The sequence below is a fragment of the Pleurodeles waltl genome, chromosome 1_2 (genome assembly GCF_031143425.1).
Source record: "Pleurodeles waltl isolate 20211129_DDA chromosome 1_2, aPleWal1.hap1.20221129, whole genome shotgun sequence".
In the NCBI taxonomy this organism is placed as follows: domain Eukaryota; kingdom Metazoa; phylum Chordata; class Amphibia; order Caudata; family Salamandridae; genus Pleurodeles; species Pleurodeles waltl.
This window is the reverse complement of record NC_090437.1, coordinates 813,297,987-813,317,326: the sequence shown is the minus strand read 5'-3', so window position 1 is coordinate 813,317,326 and position 19,340 is coordinate 813,297,987. Positions and strand designations below refer to the sequence as shown.

General features: G+C 41.4%; 1 protein-coding gene across 2 annotated transcripts in view; it reads right to left on the bottom strand.

Moving 5' to 3' along the window:
- GALNTL6 (polypeptide N-acetylgalactosaminyltransferase like 6) overlaps positions 1-19,340 on the bottom strand; it is a 2,249,191-nt gene that overhangs the window by 169,910 nt on the left and 2,059,941 nt on the right. For both annotated transcript variants that reach the window (XM_069244332.1, XM_069244340.1), the window contains one exon: positions 3,147-3,254. In XM_069244332.1, coding sequence (XP_069100433.1) covers positions 3,147-3,254 — 108 coding nt within the window. The remainder of the gene's footprint in view (positions 1-3,146; positions 3,255-19,340) is intronic.

The window sequence follows — 19,340 nt, the reverse complement described above, 5'->3', positions numbered from 1 at the left end:
GGTTCTAGCCTGAGTAATTGAAAAAAAGTTGGTCTTCTCCAGGTCTCACCTTAACTCGTCTTGTGAAAGGGCAGGCTTCTTTACAAGTGAAAGAAATTGAAAAGGTTTTTTTGCCAGTAGAAGAAAAACACCTCCCCACGCCCTGGCCATAGTCCTTTAATGCAAGGCTTGCAAATGGGGTGAATTCTTAATATTTAAAAGGAAGGTTTTCCCTGTCAAAAAGGGTTATTTTGACAGGTCGGACTGCAAGTTTAATCTTTGCAGTCTGGCTACAGTGGTAGACCTGAAGCCATGCTTTCTCTGCCACACTAGCGAATGGCACTTTAAGTTCTGCCGTCTTCAGGTGATATTTAACTTTCCATGCTACATGTGTATTTATGCACTAGATACCTTGGACTTAGGAAAATTAAATATGTCAAATATGAGTCAGTCTGTTTTACGGCACTTAAGGGGCAGAGCACATGCACCAGGGCCTAATTAGCAGTGTCCTAGTGTACAGAGATGGTCCAAAACAAAAGGGGCGGTCATGCCAAAAAGGGCACAGACTGATTTCTGTCTTGAAGATAGAAACTAAAGAGAGGATAATATAAGGACCAAGGTCAAGATGAAGTTTGTGAACAGGAGGCTACCAACGAGTTATGGTCCAAACAGGAAAATTATAATTAATCAGAAACCTGACACAATATAAATAGTAATTTTTAGAACTAATTAATTTAAATTTGATTAATCAGTATATGATAAATGTTTTTCAAAATATCAGGTTTTGGACTTTAAAGTATTTTGCCCTTGTGCCAATTACTTTGCTGAAATCTGCAGAAAGTGCCGGAAACCCAATGGAGTAATCAGGTTTGGCTTTTTGGTAAGCAACTCTCTTTACAAATTGCAATTATTTCTCTCTTTTTTCTTTAATGTCACCTATACCTAAGATATAAAACACATCAGGCACAGCTGGACTTTTCTGAGAGATTGTGTAGCTTTACACTGTAGAGCTAGTAAAACTGATCAAATGATAGACCTAGCTTGTGCTAAATCTCATTCCTATGTATGCATTTTCTTTCAGGTACCACCAGTGAATCATTTGCTTTATCACAATTCATTGGCTCACTGGCTTGTTTTATATACCTAACTTTTCTTCAGATTCATTCTTTATAGAGCACATTAAGCAAAAACACTTATATCTAGGTCCTGAAGAAAGCTGCAACACCTCTATTAAGGGTTACTATGCTGAAACATGTCGACCGTGTACAGACACTAACAGCGGGTTCATATCTTGCTCCTGCAGTGTGTTGTTGTTTTTATTCCTGCCCCAGGGACACATTAATAAAGAGAGTCTTGAACCCTGTAGCTATTTTCACCTTCACTTTAATTTCTTTGCTCTGCTGCGCCCGCCATCCTGGGCTCATCATTGTGGAAATTAGTAAACCTTCCTGCATGACTAAAACATCCTTGAGCTCTTCCCTCTCAGAGAGTGGGTTGTAGCCCATTCCATGAATAAGCATCATGATATCAGGGAATACCCAATGATGATGGATGACACTTATGATGGGTGAGGGCAATCTTCCTATTAAATGGTTATTCCACCTCACTTAGGTCTCCATTTGTAACAGTAATCCCTCTAGAACCAAGGGTTTCTTTTCCACAGGGCTGGACTGGTCATTGCAGGCATAGGGGGGGTTTTCGTTTTCCAAGAAGGCTGGAAGGGTGGGGACCGATTTTTGCAGTGGTAGGGAGCGGTTTTGTATTTGGCACCAGTTTTGCAGAGGTGCTGCAATCTGGGCTCCCAGTAACAAAAGCAGCAGCCAGCTCGCACTTCCCCCCTCCAACCCCAATTTTGGGGCGGGTCTGACAAAATTGCCAGGGCTGCTTTGGGTTCTCAGTGCGGCCCTGCTTTGGTGTGGTTGATTTAATGATTGACCATAAACACAAGAATCAGAAGATCACAGATGGGGGCTAAATAATTATTCCTTAGTGAGCATCTGGTGTATGAATATTTCCTCAGAATTCTTCCATTTAATCCTTTCCTTACAAGCTCACAATTAAAAGCCTCAGACCTAAAATCGTGCCACGTTTTTGACATATTTTGGTATTCGATTTTCCAAGTACATACATGAATTAGAAGCTGAAAGGTATTGTGATAGGCACCAACATGCAACAAAGGTTAACGGGCAGGCCGAAGTTATTCTGCAAGTGGAGACTGTCTTGTATAACTAAGAATGCTCACATTCACGTGTGAATACCATGTATGTTAAACCAACCTTATTAATCTGTGAAATATAATGTAAATAATTGAATGCATCTCTGTCCTGCCCCAAATATCCAAGCATCATTCATGCCTCAATATGTCTGCAAGCATTGCTGCTTGGAGTACCAGATTGCACCATCCTTTCTATTGCCCTCCCTTCTGTTTTTACAGTTCAATGTTGGAGTACAGCAGAGAGGAGTATGGAGAGACAGCCAGCAAAAAGCAGTCCATTTTGTAGCATGAGAACAATCGTGGAGGTAGCTGAAGGGGTGGAGAATTGAGGTAAAAATAATATTTACTTCTTGGTAGCCCCTCTACCTTATAAACAAAAATGATTTGGGGAGAAGGTGTGGCATTGGCAATGAAGTACAAGAAAGTTGAAGTCGACGGGAGGAAGACAAATTACAGAGAGCTCTTACAGGGAAAGAAAGTATTAAATACTGCCAGCCGAAACTAAGTGGGGGTCTGGGATAGCAGGGTTCAAAGAATCACTGAAGTTTATTTGATAAATTCCGCAGAGAACTGGTATTGCAAGTGCAGTATCAACAGCATCTTAACAAAGTAACTGTGGCATGTCATTGTTTCTTTCCGTATCTTAACAATTTGCTGCCTGGCTTTACATTACCTTTTCTATCTAAAGATCCTTTATTTCCGACTGCTGTGTGTAAGTAACCAGTTGGCAAATTGTATATAGTTTTGATATGTTTAGAACAAACATTTTGGCATCTTTAGAGTACTGCTATCATAGATAATGCTGTGATATGTTGCTGCGTTCGGCAAATATCCAGTTTCACATTGAGAGAGCAAAGTGAACATACATTCTTCTAGTTCAGTTGATTTATTTTTCACACGAATGTACTGCATTTGCTTTAAAAGAACAATTTATTAAGATCCAAGTACTTACTCTTGCCAGACTGGTCCCAGTAGGAACTTTATAAGGAACATACTTCCTGTAGATATGCCCAACTCTTGAACACGGTACATCAAACATGGCACCACCACACATCCACACCTGAGAGAGAGAAAACACGCATTAAAAAGAGAAATTGAGTCACATATGAGTTATTGAAAAATGTGGTGCATGCACATATTATTTATCAATTTTTGATGGTACACCAAATTCTTAGTGGAACAGCACACGTATGTTCTTAAGTTAAGTTAATTACAGAAGTCCGAATTATGACACACTACACAAAAAACTAAAAGTCCAAAGATCACAAGTTAAGGTTGCTGTGCAAGCTTTCATCCTCTCTCACCGAATCTGCTGCTCAGGATCTACTTTATTAAGTCCACAAGAAAAATATTAAAGCCTTTATTTGCTCAAAACTAATCTTGAAGTGTAGACCACCTGACCCACAAGAGTTTGTAAAAGAAGTACAGAGGAAAGATCTGCCTATATTTATTTGTTCCCCACAAAGAAAAATATCAAACGCATACCTCATTTAACAGATTTAATCATATTTATCCTCATGATGCAGTTGATTTTATAACATCTTCCTGTGTCATTTTGATTTTTGAAAAGCTTGGAATGCCTCACATTACCAGATTTCCCTGCAGTGGCTCTAGTTAACCAGAAGTGTGAGGATGCAGAGAAATGACAAAAGTAATATCTCAGAGACAATCACGAAAAAAGGGTTTTATGGCGTGACAAGCTTTACAGGTTTGCCTTATTTCTGCCAGTAATGTATGCATTTTGTACTGAAGCTTTCAAAGCACCTAGACATAGTTATACATTTTGCACTGGCAGAGCTGAACATACAAACAGCGAAAGTTATTCTTGACCAAAAGATGGGAAGTTTCCTTATTTTTATTTATTAATTTATTTTTAAATTTCAATACAGTGCAGCATGATCAAAGAGGTATGAGGGCACTTTACAGATCCTCAAATCGAAATAGATATCCCTGTTACTGAACATTAGGAAGAGTTCATCAGCTTAATCAAACCGGAAACGTTGCCGAAAATGAGCGCTACAAGTGAAAAGGAAGTAGTAGAGACTCATTGGAGTGAGGGAGTAGCTAGAAGATGGAATATCTAAGGACTGAAAGTTAACCTTTTAATAAATTGAGGAAGAGAGGTGAGGAGGCAGTGCTAAGTACTTAACAGTAGGGTGCTACTATGACTGTAAACATGGTAAACAGTGTACAAGATGACACAAGTGGAGGATGGGTAAGTCTCAACCGTAGGTGATCATTTGATAAGCAGTTCAAGATTTAGTGGCAATAGAAACGCAGCAAGAGTTTGAATAGATAGAACAGAGGGAAAGACATGGAAAATGAGCACAGAATTGTATAGCTTACAGATGGGAGTGGAATGAATGGGAGAACTTTGTGAGAAGATAGATGAATATTTTACAACAAAACACATTAAACATCCACGTGCGGTTAAAAAAATGTTGCTAGTTCTTTCCAGAATGTAATCAAGTCCTTGCACATGTGGCACCATCTGGTAGAACATTCCAAAATTCTGTCAGTCCAAGAAAAATAATGGATTTCAGCAGCCCAATGGTGTAGGAATTTGTTGACTTTAAAAGGAAAAATGGCTTTGCTCCTTAGTTCTTTCCGACCACAAGATACCTTTTCCTCATTTATAGAAGTAGTCTGGCTGATTCTTATGAAGTGCTTGTCTGACTGATTATTCTGAAGCCCTAAAACAATAATGCATGTGCTTGTAGACTGGAACCTGGCTTCCAAAGGGAAGTAACGCAGGTCTCTGAGGACTGGAGCAAAGTGGCTGATTTTGTATGTACCAGCATCCAGACTCACCACAGAGAAGAACCACTTTTATAGGCTCAAAGTTTGTTTAAGGCATTCCAATCACTGTTGAATTCCCATAATCAATGCTGGAAAGAAGAGCTTGAACAACTGGTCTAAAATTAGGAGAGGCCAGACATATTTTAAACTGTTCTAAAAGAGTACAGCATTGAACTGGCTACAGAAACTTTGTGTGCAGTATTTGAGAACAGGTTAACGTGGTGATCCAGCCAGAATCTGCAAAATGTAATGTTGTGTGCAGGTGACGGTGAGAAACCAATTGACTTTAGGTCTGAAAGCCATCAATAAATGGGCGCCATTAGAGCTATGTAGGAAAATGTGTTCAATGTTATCAGGTTTGAGACTCAGTCAGATTATGTTCTCAAACCTCTCATTTTGATGTGGTTTGACATACCTATTACTTTTTTCTAAATGCGTTGCCACCACCTGCATCTCGCTTGGTGATCAGTCCAACCCCCACTCTCAATTGCTGTACCCATCCACTTCAATGCACATCGGGCAGATACAGTTCTCAATGACCACTTACACAAAGGGGGTCATTACAACCTCGGCGTTCTGCATGGCAGACCGCCGAGGTTGCGGGCGCAAGAATACCGCCATTGCTGGCGGTATGGCTGGCTCCCTATTTTGACATTTCCGCTGGGCCAGCGGACGGTAACAGAGTTGCCATCCGCTGGCCCAGCGGAAATGTCACATCAACATTGCCGACGGCTCGTAATTGAGCCGGAGGCAATGCTGATGTGCAGCAGGTGCAGTAGCACCCGTCGCGCATTTCACTGGCCGAAATTCGGGTAATGAAATGCGCGACGGGGCTCTGCCTGGGGGCCCCTGCACTGCCCATGCCAAGTGCATGGGCAGTGCAGGGGCCCCCAGTGGCCCCCTGAGTCCCCTTACTGCCAGCCTCTTCCTGGCGGTGCAAACCACCAGAAACAGGCTGGCGGTAGGGGAGTCATAATCACCAGGGCAGCGCTGCTTGCAGCAGCGCCCTGGCGGATTAGCACCGCCGGGGCTAAAATGGTGGTATACCGCCTGCCCCCGGCAGTGTGACCGCGGCTCTACCGCCGCGGTCCAAATACGCAGGGAGGCACCGCCAGCCTGTTGGCGGTGCTCCCGTCATTTTGGCCCTGGCGGTCATAATACCGCCAGGGTCATAATGACCCCCAAAGTCTTGAGACCCTCCTTTCAGCAACACACTTGCTAATACCATTCTTCCTTATGCTTCAAGTTGTTAAATTGCTTCCTTCATGCACATACTTGAAAATAGCAAAAATGTGGTCTGTGATGCACTATTATATCAACTCATTGCTATTGCATTTGTTTAAAAAACCTAATGAAAACATTTTTAAAAAACAATCAGGTTTGAGATTCAGCAAACTGTAGGAAGTCCATTATTTAATATTTCCAAGGAAGGATTTTTAGGTGTGAATGTCTCTGAAAGATGTGGCTCGGAGATACTGCTGAATATCATCCATATATTGATCAATCAATCAAACAAACTGGATTTGTAAAGCGTGGCTTATCACCCGTGAGGGTATCCAGGTGCTGGGAGTGTAGCTGCTTAGATCAGTCAATCATCCAGGTCTTGAGTCCTTTCCTGAAATCCAGAAGAGAAGAGGAGATCTGCAGAGGAAGGGGAAGGTCATTCCATGACTTTGCTGTGAGGTATGTGAAGGATCATCCTCCACTGTTGCTCGGGTGGATGCAGAGGATATGTGCAAGGGAGAGGGAGGCAGAGAGCAGAAGTCTGGAGGGGAGTTGGAGAAATTTCAGGCAGTGGTTGAGGTATGCTGGTCGTTGATTATGTAGAGCTTTGTAAGTGCAGACCATCATCTTGAATTGGCATCTTATCTGGATGGGGAGCCAGTGGAGCTTTCTGAAGTGGGGAGTGACATGGTTCTGTTTAGGGAAGTTGAGGATCAGACAGGCCGCTAAGTTCTGTATGGCCTGCAGTCTCTTCAGGAGGTGTTGGGGATTACTACATAGATCATCTTTACGTAGTCCAGTCAGCTTGTGACCAAGGCCTGAGTGATTCCATTCCATGGGATCTGAGGATGTTGGCTGGTGGGTGGTCAAGTAGATGTTGAACAATATGGGGCCAAGAGATGAGCCTTTGGAGGACGCCACAGATGATGTACTTGGATCCCGAGGTGAAAGGTGGTAGACAGATTTTCTGGGTTCGTCCTTTGAGGAAGGATGCAATCCACTTGAGGGTGTTTTCTTGGCTTATGATGTGATGCAGTCCCATGATGAAAGTGTGGTGGGATGCAGTGCTGAATACTGCGGAGAAGTCTGGGAGGATCAGAACCTCCATTTCTACTCTATTGAGAAGGGCTTTAATGTTGTTTGTGGCAGAGGTCAGAGTAGGCTCAGTGCTTTGGTTAGCACGAGAACCAGAATATGAGGTGTCCAGGTGTTGTGTGAGTTGGCGGTTTATGGCCTTTTTGAGTACCTTTTCGGGAAAGGTGAGCAGAGAGATGGGGTGGTAGTTCTTCAGTTAGCTGTGATTGGCGGAGTGCTTCGTTACAAGGGGTCTGACTTCTGCATGTTTCTATACATCAGGGAAGGTGGCTGAGATTATGGATGAGTTAAAGATGGTGGTGATCTTGCTTCATATCATGTTGCTACTGAGGTTGAAGTTGTGGTGGGTGCAGGGTTCTTTGGATGCCCCTGAGTGTACGAAGTTCATGATGGCTGTTGTGTCCTGTGTGGTGAGCTGGTGGAGAGCATGAGGTTGGGGTCCCCTTTGTGAATGGCATCAAAGGGGGTGTGTACGCTGAGGGTGGTGGTGGTTTGAGGTTTGAAGTTTTTGTAGATGATGGTGATTTTCTAATAGGAGAAGTCCACCAGGAAATCACAGAGTTCTTGAGAATGGCTGATGGTGTTTTCGGTTGTGTAATGCTATCTGTATTTAACCACCAGTTCCATCTTGACCACTGACTCCATTTTGTGCTTAGCTTAGCTTCAAATGCCATCATACAGGTGGCACATGTTTTTGCTTTTCTCACCAGGGAAGGGAACACAACATGGGGGATGCAATGTTGATACACGGATGAGAATGTTTATAGCAGGGAAGGGTACAACTCAGTCTTGGAAATACACCTTGGGATCTGGCAAATCTCTTTGCATGTTTTTCAACACTGACCCAGTACAGCTAGGGCTTGAATTCCACAACTTACTCAAAGGGAGGATGGTTATTAGAACCTCCCTCTTAAGTTTTGTTTAAAGCATGCAAGGTGGGGAAGGTTGGTGCTGAGGCAGAAGGAACTCATTCCTGGGGGTGGACGTACTGCTCAGAAAAATGAGAGTCCCATTGAGGAAATTCCTCCTGTCTCAGCTGTCCCGGATTCCACAGCTTGACATTGGCAAAAGACAAGAATGATGTTGGATTTGATCCCTGTGCTAATGCGTTTTTAATTCTTAATTATCTAGCTGCACTGTGTGCCTGCATAAATATATATTTTATATGTACATATGTATATATATATTCACTGCATACCTTTTAACTGTTGATATTTTGCATTTTCTCTGATTATTATCCTGTTGTGACTATTTTAGTAGCTGCACGTGTTTTGTTGCATTCAAATTAAACGTTCACCTTAAGATTTTTGTATAATCATATTTGAACCCTGGGAAGTCCCTTAACAAATGAATTACTGAGTCTAAGAGTGCTGCATTCTTTGCATTCTTTAGACTTGTTCCATCATAGTTTAAAGCAAAGCATAACAGGTTGCTGAGGAGTTGGAGAGCTCCCTGATGATTTTAAAGTGTTCTTTGCTGTGGTTAGAGCTGTTTTCACTGTGGTCAGCTAAGGTGTTCTTTTTTAGTTTTTTGCAGTAGTTGGTGGTATTGGTTCAGGGAGGATTTGAAGGTTGCTCGGATTTTGGCCTCTTTGCTAGTATGCCATTTCCTTGTTGTTGCATTTCACAATACATGATCATGAGTTCTGCAGTGTACCAACTAGTTTGTGTGGAGGTTTTTTTGGGTTTGGTATGCTTGACTGCTGCAACTCTGTCAGTGCAGTTGGTGCAGTTGGTGATCCAGTCAGAGAAATCCTTGACAGCCTGATCAAGGTTGGGTGCGGTATTAGGGTGGGAGGTACTGAGGTCGTTGGACCACTCACTCTTCCATATTTTTTTCTAGATGTGGTGGGATGTGCATCGTAGCTTGGGGGTGGTGCCGGATGATCCTCTGATGGCAAAGTGAACAATGGGATGTTCTGTCCATGTGAACTTGGTGACATTGCTGTATTTCACTGTATCATTGGCCATGAAGATGGACTCAAGTGTGTGTCCTGCATAGTGTGTTAGGTCGCTGACTAGTTGGTTGAGGCCGATGTTGCTCATACTTTTAAGGAGGTAGGTAGTGTTTGCGTTGTTGAGGTTGTCTATCTATAAATTGAGATCTCCTCCAAGTGGTTCCATTTGGGTGCTAAAAAGGGTGGAGCTCAAATGGAACACTGAGGAACACCACAGGGTAAGGATGTGGGATCAGATGTTTAGTTGTCTAACTTGCTAGGTGCTTTTTGTTTGACTGGAATTGTGAAAATATATATGAAAAAAACAATCAATGTGCATCAAGAATATCAGTCTGAACATCAGAAACAGAACTTGTTAACAATAACTAATTGTCCTCTCATTAATCCATCACCCATTTGGTTAGTTTAGAGTCAATTGCACCCTTAAATACAGGGACCATTATGTTATAATATCCTACCTATCTCTACACATTGCACCCAGTACACACTTCACAGGCTCAAATCAAAACTCCTTCTCTCCATCTAATGTGTCTGTCTCTCCACAAATATCCCCCTGATCTGCAAATATCTAGTTTTCCAGAAAAGCCTAACCCTGAGACTCCTACACATCAGTAATAGTGACCATAGTTTATAATTGACCTAATTTCTTTTGCAAAGCAAACTTGATGGCATCCTGTCTGAGATGTAACAATCCTTTATTGACCATACCAACAATTGATGTTCTTTCCAGTTAAACATTGCCCGGAAATAGTAATCAAGATTAGAAGCCCTCACATACCATGCAAGAGAAAGAAACAAAGAACCACTTAGATCCTCCTTGTTCCTCTTTGCAAAGCATTTCTTTGAACATTGATGTGATTACAGTTGATTGTAATTCAAGCAGTCAGTCCTTTGTACTAATAATCAAAAGTCAAGGCACAGGCAACAGGCCTAGCAGATATTAATTTGTATGTCAAAGAATAAAACTGAAAATCTTCCCATACTGTCTTCTACATAAGTGTAGACCATACACACAGAATTGAGATTGCTGGCAGCGTTCTAACCCTTTACCTAATTTGAATGCTCCTGAAAAAAACATGGCTGAATTAAACTTTTGAATCAGTCTTGGATATCCTAATTCGCAGGATTAACCCATTTTAAAGCCTGTCCACACAAGCAAGATTAGTGACAGAGCTGAAGTTGTCCATACATTCTCTATTGATAATCCTTCAATGTGAATATCACTGTCTATTTCCAAGTTCAGTTACATAAGTCTAAAATGTAACCACTAGCCATTAAGAACCACTAATGTAAGAAATAAGGGTGAGGGGGCCTAGGCCAGATATGGATTACTGGGCAAAAACTGTAATGACTGGGGTCTTTTGCCATTAGTGCCATGTCCAGTGGTGAGAACCCAAACTGCTCAACTGTAAAACATTTCCAGTCCCTTAAGATAAGCAGTGGAAATATTGCCCTTTTAATACACAATTTACATTAAGCACTTCACACATGAAGGTTGATTTTGTAATGACACTTGATTACATTTTCTGTATCACTTTATATCAAATAATTTTTGTAACCTGAAAAATGATATTAATCAATTTCAGTATCACTAGTGAGTGCATACACCACTAACTATTTTACAAGAATTGCACCTTCTGATGATCAAGTTGCACAGGAATGTCTATGACAAATTCTTTAACCCAATGCGAAACGTTTCTAGTATATGAACCAGTGATCTGCAGGTCATGTGCTTGCAGTACTCCACAGCAGAGATATTTACTTTATGGACTTAATTCACAAAGGTGAAGTTACCATTTTGTGAAGTTTACTCTTTTAAGGTATTCACCAGCTATGATTTAATAACAACCTTATATCTGGATAGACTCCACTACCGAGGTGGAGGACTCTACACATGAAAATATAGATCCGGTCTATCTTTTTTTGTGCAGAGGCTCTGCCCAGGCTACGAACTTTCCACAGTCGTAAATGTGCCTATTAAATCGTAGTTCTCAATACCGAAAAAGAATACATGTACACAAAGAGATAAATTTACCTACGTGAATCAGGCCCTAAGATATATTTTACAAGGAGTCAGACCAGAGAATGGTAGATCATACAAAGATTTCTACAGTAATTGACCACATGAGCTTTCTATTCTATTACTTTAGCATACCCTAATGCTTGCTGGATACTCATAAAGCACTGCAAAAAGTGTCAGAGCCTCATAGGCTATTGTAAAATGTGGTTTGGTTGTGATCAATGAGGTAATCCAGCAAGTTTGATACATAGCTGTGGACAGGATCACAAAAGATGACTGTTGGTCAAACGTTGTATCTCGTAAGTGTGTTTGGACTGGTAGCATTATGAGACAAGTGTGTTTATCGTGTTTAATGGAGTTGCAGAACAAAACAACATAGCATCACAGCAATAATAAAACATCAATACAAAAGCAAGACACAACACTCTAACTGTAAATTGTACACTCTACAAAGTGTGGCAGAATTTTGATCAATTTTTGGGTGGAAGAGCTGCAGCTAAGAGTGTAAATTAGGGTCTGTAATGCCTGACTGATGCTTGTTTTTTATTTTATTTTGTTTAACAAACGTGCCTATTCACAAACATCTAAACTGCATTTGCAAAAATAGGTGTGAGCATCATGATGCGTTCCGATGTAAAATAGATCATAATCCTCCTTGGTACACGATTTTAGGCTTACCTTTAAATGACCAAGAACATATTTTTCTACCAAATGAAGCAGATGGAGATCAATGCAACATGTGCAATGTATGAAACTAAAGGTTTGTAAGTGTTGTTTAGCTGGAAAAATACTGCTTTTCAAAAAACCATTCATTTCCAATACTGGATTGGTATATTGCAAACATATAAATATAAATTTTTTGCTTAATTAGAATATACTTAGATTGCTAGTTAGGACATATTTGCCCATTAATAAATGATGAACTAACACACCATTTGTAAAGGAATTTAAATGACTCATTTGTACATATAATTAGTTGGCTGTAAACCCTCTTATTTCAATTCACAGTGAACTACATAAATGTGAAATTCAACCCTGCGAAGTTAATGTGAAACAATTAATCTAACCAGCAGGGTCGACGGAGTAATTGACAGAAAGCAGAAGTCGCATTTTGTAAGAAAGGAAAGTAACACTTAGAAGCCAGCCTTAGGAAATAGAAACTAGAGTGTATTGATGTGCTTTTAATATGATTCTGAAGAGGAACTGGCAGCAGTGGCAGACTGGATTTCTCGTGCACATACCCCAAGTATCCATTGCATAATGTCACAAGTGAGTGAAGAATTACATGATGGTCTGGCACAGCAGATGATGTAGGGGATTATTTATGGGGAATTGTCATAGGGCAGTGCGCTAAGCCTTCTTGCTGTGCTTCCCCATGCCAATGTGAGAGGGCAGGAATGCCCCATATTTATGCAATACGGTGCAATCCTGTCCTTTCCCCCTGTGCTGGTGACAGTTGACTGCCTAGTGCCAACTCAGGCACTCTTGCACCATTGTGCAAGGGTGAGTTACATGCAGGATTGTTTTTTGTGCAGGAAGGGGCACAAAAACAATCCAGAGAGACGTTTTTCTGTTTCTCCATATGAAAAGAAGAGAAAACAAGGAGAAGTACAAATATTAGTCCTTGTTATGACTATACTGGGGAGGCGTAAGGTTTTGGTCTATATGATTAAGTAAATCTTAGGCAGTGTCAAAATCCATGGGTGCCATGTGGGAAAATGTACTGCAACACCAATAGAATGCCTCCCTGCCACAGGGTAAGGCAACGCAGCAACCTGCACTGCTTTGTCTTATTCCATAACTATGAAGTGGCTTTGCGTGGCCTCATAGATATGGTTGAAAGGTTTGCGCTGCTGCAGCATCAGAAAAAGTGACGATCTGGTGGTGGAAGCCTCTCATAAATAAGCCCCAAAAGGTATGGGGAAAAAGCATGATGTAGCTACAATACCACAGAGATATTATTGAATCTGGAGAAGAATGCCAATGTCAGTTCATCTTTAATACTAAATGATAATTGCATGAAGAATTTTTAAGCAGTGTTTGCTGCCATATTGTACTGCTTTGCAGTGTTGTTTACAACAGATATTAAATGCTAGTTATTCAATTTGTTGGAGGGAAAAGGGTTTTCCTTATTGAGTAACTTCTCCAAAATAGATTTCCACCAGTTTGGGACAGTCCTTTCAGGTTTCTCTAAAAAAGGGTGCAGTCATTATTTTTTTACATAATAAAATATTGGAAGTATAAAACATTGAGCAAACTCTCTGAAGTTCGGACAAACCTGTGAGGAGCAGATAGCACACAGATCCTTCTGAAACAAGTATTGTTACACTCAGTTAAGTCACCTAACTACGGTATTTATTATGCATAGGATCCTCCAACAAGGAATGTTGTGTTCTGTCAAAGTAACCACTGTGAAGATTCAGGGAGTTTAAGAATATAGGGTCACCAAATACAGAGCTTTTTGCTTCAGCAATTTTGAGGTCTAAGGGACTCATTAGAACATTGAGATTAAAAAAAATCATAATGGTTGCTTTTAAAGTAAACATTATGGGTAACAAATAAAGGGAAAGTGGAAAAGTCCTACATTTACTTGTTCAGACCTACTCCCAAATTTGAACTAAATTTCCAATTTTTTGCAATTTTCAATGAATTCCAGAAGAACTAGTGACCTTTGTTGGAAGTTCTAAATTTCCAGAAGTAGTCACATGCATAGCTTATTTGTATGTATTAATGTAATCAGGTGGAAAGGGAACGCAAATAGAATTCAAATGTACATTTACATAATAAACTTTTTTTTCTCAATGGGAACAACATTTCCCCTGTGTTATGTTCCACTAAACTCTCTTTAGGAGTATTCTAATTCTAGCATGAAAGCACTGTTACTTCTTCTAAGCCTCCATCAAAATGGTTATAAATACACACAAACGTTCACATCTGTGAGAATTTCCATACAAACAAGTGCCACATATTTCCTCTTCTATTTTTTTTCAAAATAACATTCTGCAGGATTATCTCCCTATCTGTATTTAAGTGAAGGAAACTCAGCGATTGAAACATCACAAAACGAAAAACTGGTCTCTTGTACACATCATCTCGATCAAAAACATATATCAGGATCATCAAATTATAACTCACCATTCATTTAGTTAGCTGTTAGTCACCCAAACAAAATCACTAAGCTTATCTTTAAAACTTGTAACCAAGATGCTAGTAGCCATCACCAGCATTCAGTCCTCAACACGTTAGTACAATTTCTGTGACAATTTGTGGCATCATTCCCTAGCAACAAAATGGTATGGTTAGGTAAGTTATACATCTAAAGGAAAAATATGTATGTACATCAAAATTCCTTCAGAGTTCAAAAACGCAAAGTATATGTAATTGCACAAACACCTGGGGAACTAAAACTTCACTTCTACTCTTACAGTGGTAAAATATGCAAAATTGAACATTATTGTTTTCACTGTCAAAACTGTGTAGTTGTTGAAAATAACTGACGACAGAGCAGAACAATTAATGATAAATATTGCCAAATAGCTTAAAAATTAATTTTAAACAAAATATTTTGCTTCTCTCACATGGTACTTTTTATCAGTCAACTCAACAAACAACTTAGGAGGTAAAAACAGAAATAGCTCTCACTAAAGCCCCGGTTGAATAAAGGGTTTACTCTATATGCTGCTAGTGCAGATTAGAAACAATCAGATTTCCCCATGTGCTAATTACTTAAGAATTTGCACATGTGCACAATTACTTTGTCCTCCCAAATTTACTTTTAATCCTCCACAAATTTTGTGCGATGCAGCAAGGCAGGCGGTGTTAGCAGTGATAGATCCCAGCACAGACTTAATTGACAGAGAATGTACTGCAATATGCACATCAGGTATCCCCTATTGTGAGTACACCAGCTGTACACACTACTCCATGTCTCCAATTGTGAATCAGAAATGGTGAACTTCAAAACTGTACATACTTAGGGCCTTATTATGTCGCGGTCGCGGTCGGACCGCCACCAATACGGTAGACTGACCACCACATTACGACCGCTGCGACGGGACCTCCAGCACCAACAGTGTTCGTCCACCGCCCTGAAGATTATGACCCTCCTCTCTGCCAGTGGTTTCATGGCGATAACCCAGCCATGAAAAGGCTGGCGGAGATGGGGTGCACCTGGGATGGGCAGTGAACATTGCGATGGGTACTGGTGCATCCTACGCACTACAGCATTGCTGCCGGCTTGATCATAAGCCAGAGAAAATGCTGTAGGCTCTTTCCTGCTGGGCCAGCGGGTGGAAACTCAGTAAAGGAACTTACTGAACTGTTATGCAGTGGGTGCTTAAAGTAATGCTCAGACAAATATGGTTAAAAAACGTATGTTTTCTAAAACAAAGTAGTCAAACTGGTGTACAGCATCAAAATAATCAGCACAAAAACAGCCCAAAAAAATCAACATTGACTTCCAGAGGATACTCACATCAAATTCAAGAAGCTTCATCTCTCACAATGCCTTCTTTAATCCAGAGTTTACTTTTTGCAGAAGACTTCTGATTATGCCCCATTTTGTCACCTACATGCTTAAAAGATAACCTTCCTGATGTACCACATTCAGTATTGGCATATGCGGCTTCTAACTGCAAGAACCCATGCAGTGGAATTATCTGATACCTGCAGGGAAGAACTAAACCTTCTAAAAATGTATAAAAAACAAGCCATACTTTTTACCATCCGGCTTACATTTGGCCCTTGCGGTGCTGTGCTGGCATTTCTACTATTGCGTCCTCTTTGGCCCTTACCATCATTTCAATCTTCCCTTGCTCAAGGTTTGCTTTCACCCTCTTTTCTTCTCACTCCACTCCCTCTTCAGCTCTCTGTGTTCTGAAGTTGGTCCTTGATCTACTTGTAGCATGCACGTGCTCAATAGCAAATAAATAAAAGCACATCACTGTTGGCCTCCTAAATTTACAATAATCACCCACAGACAAGAAAAGTGGTTTCCACAACGTGAGTATGACATATAATACTGATGTAAAAACTGTGTGCTACATACACATTGTAATTATGAAATCCATAGAAAGGCCTTTTGGAATCCTTCCATGATATAATTATATTACGCAGCAGTATCAAACTACATATAAACTGAACAAAGTTCACTGCGGAATAGGTTTAATACAAATAGGCATTAACTATTTTTTTTCTGGTGTGATACATTGAAAAACATTGCAAATGTAATAGTTACAAAACTATAAGTTTGTGGGGCTTTCTCTTTTTCTCTTTTTCCCAATCGCTATCTCTCTGTCCCTCATCTCATCCCCTTGCAACAATCATGTTTCCTCCCTACACTGAAACTTAGTTCAGTAGAAATCATCCAAACTTGAATGCCTTTCATCAAGATAATTTCATTGTGCTCAAGGCTTCTGATATGGATGTATGATGAAACAAAGAGGGCATTTTTCATGAGTGCCTTTACAATGACTTTTTTTAACCACTCACATTTTAGACGTACCAAAACATAGAAATTCAACTGCTGTAGTTAGAGTTATCTCAAGTAGCTAAAACTTGTGCCCTAAGATAAATATAAATCCCAACCCCGCCATGCACAAATTTTTCATCATAAATTTTACTGCAAATATTACATTGAAATTATTAATTATGTTAACAAAGATGTTATGAGTGCGGTAATTTGTTTGTGTAATTAGCAGTGCATGGTGAGGGCACGAATTTCAGTTACCTTAGGGCACGAGTTATAGTTACTTTTTTTTGTTGCTCTTGCCTGGTGGGAGATGTCACATATACTGCCAATCAAAGGTAAACAGCTATCTTCTGCGAGTGGGCACCTCTGGAGATAGCAGGAACTGGCCATGGGGGTGGTTGTCCCCGGGGCCATTAATCGGCTCTGTGCTGTGGACGTAATGGTTACATCCCCCGGCACAGTGCTCCTGTGCAGAGGACATAACCATTATGTCCTGGCACTGGAGCATGGGGGAGCACTAGTGCTCCCCCCATGGGCCTCCCCTCCACCCCCCGCAGGGATGGAGGGGAAGCGATTCACCTTCCACCCGTCCCCCCCAGTGACGTCTTATGACGTCAGTGCACAATTGCTCGCTGACCTCATCAGAGGTCGCCCCCATCACGATGGAAGCTGTGCTTCCAGCGCTATCGGAAAATAAATGAAAGCATTTCTCTTCCGATCTGGAGGTGGGGGCAGGCAAAGAGGCATGAAAGGAAAGGAAAGGGCTTTCCTTTCATGTCTCTCTGAGCATTTATGCAGCCCTATCGTAAAGTGATTGGGGTGCAGAAATGCCCGCTAGACACAGGGAGTTTTTTATTTTATATAAACAATGAAGGGGAACAACCCCTTGAGCAAGGGTGGCTACCCTGGGGGGAAATTATTTATTAGGCCTTTTCTCCCCCCTGGGGGCAGACTGGCCTATTTTAATTAGGCTGATCTGCCCCCAGAGGAGTCAGAAGCCACTAGGCACAGGGGATAATTTAAAAAAAAAGTTTTTAGAGGTGAGGACCAACCAATTAGGCAAGGGTTGCTCCCCTGGGGGCAAATTGTTTTTGGGCCATTTTTGCCCCCCCTTGGGGGTAGATCCACCTATTTTGGTTAGCCCAATCTGAATTCAAGGGGGGCAGAAAACACTAGGCACAGGGATTATTTTATTTTTTTACAGATGGGGGTGTGACCCCTTAGGCAAGGGTTGCTCCCCTGGGACGGCAATTTTAGTTTAGGCCATTTCTACCCCTTTTGAGGGGGCAGAAACCACTTAGTCACCAGGGATTGATGTGTATGTGTATTTTGTTTGGGGGAGCAGCCCCTTGGGCAAGGGGCGCTTCCCATGGAGGCACATTACTGTTGGCCATTTCTGCCCCCCTTGGGGGCAGATTGGCCTATTTTTGTAAGGCCCATCTGCCCCCAAGGGGGGCAGAAAGCCCAGCAGAGACCAGGGAAGATTTGTGTTAAAAAACAGAGGGTAGGGGTGTGGCCATATTCCCACCACAAATAAATGTGGACAAAGTTGTTGTGCCTACCAGTGGGCAAATGGGGCAATTACCCATGATCCACTCCCCTGGAAGGCAGAAAGCCTACTAGATGCCAAGAATTAAAAAAAAAAAATAGTGGGGTGGTAGCTACCAACCAGTATGGGCATGGTTATGCCCCCACCCCAAGTAAAGGTGGTAACAGTCTTTCGGCTCTTCCCCCGTCTTATCCCAACATCTAGCAAGAGGACATTTGATTATTTTGGGTTTTGGTTTTACATTTGGGCCATGAGAGCTTGTTTAACTCTCAAAATTGTCCCACTTGGAATGGTGAGGGCTGCACTCTTTGGACTTTGGGGCGCTGCCATGTAGAAAAATATACGAGACCTAGACACATCTGAAAAATAAACATCTGGTTGAGTCCAGGGTGGTGTGCTTCACATGCACCGCACACCATTTTCTAACCCACAATGCCCTGCAAACCTCAAATTTAGCTTAAAATCACACAGTTTACCCACATTTTTCTGATGGAAGCTTCCGGAATCTGCAGGAATCCACAAAATTCCTACCAGCAAGCATTGTCTCATCTCTACCAATAAAACGTCTGCCCCACTTGTCAGCCTAAAAACGTTTTTTTCCAAACTGCCCTTTTGGACCTGCTTTGGTTCCCCCTCAATTTCAACATGTTTTTGGAGACTGAGGGGAATGTTGGGTGGTTGGAATTTTTTGCTGGTACGGTGATCCCACACAGATATGTGGGAAAAATTAGCTTTTTAGCTAGATTTGATGTTTGCTGAGGATTCTGGGTAAGAAAACACTGGGGGATCCACGCAAGTCACACCTCCCTGTACTCCCTCGGGTGTTTAGTTTTCATAAATGTCTGGGTTCGGTACGTTTCCCTAGATGGCTGCTGAGCCCAGGACCAAAAACCCAGGTGCTCCTCCGCAAAAACAGGTAGTTTTGTATTTGATCATTTTGATGTGTCATGTAGAGTTTGGGGCATTTTCTCTTGCGGGCACAAGGCCTACCCACATAAATGAGGTACCATTATTATCGGGAGACCTGGAGGA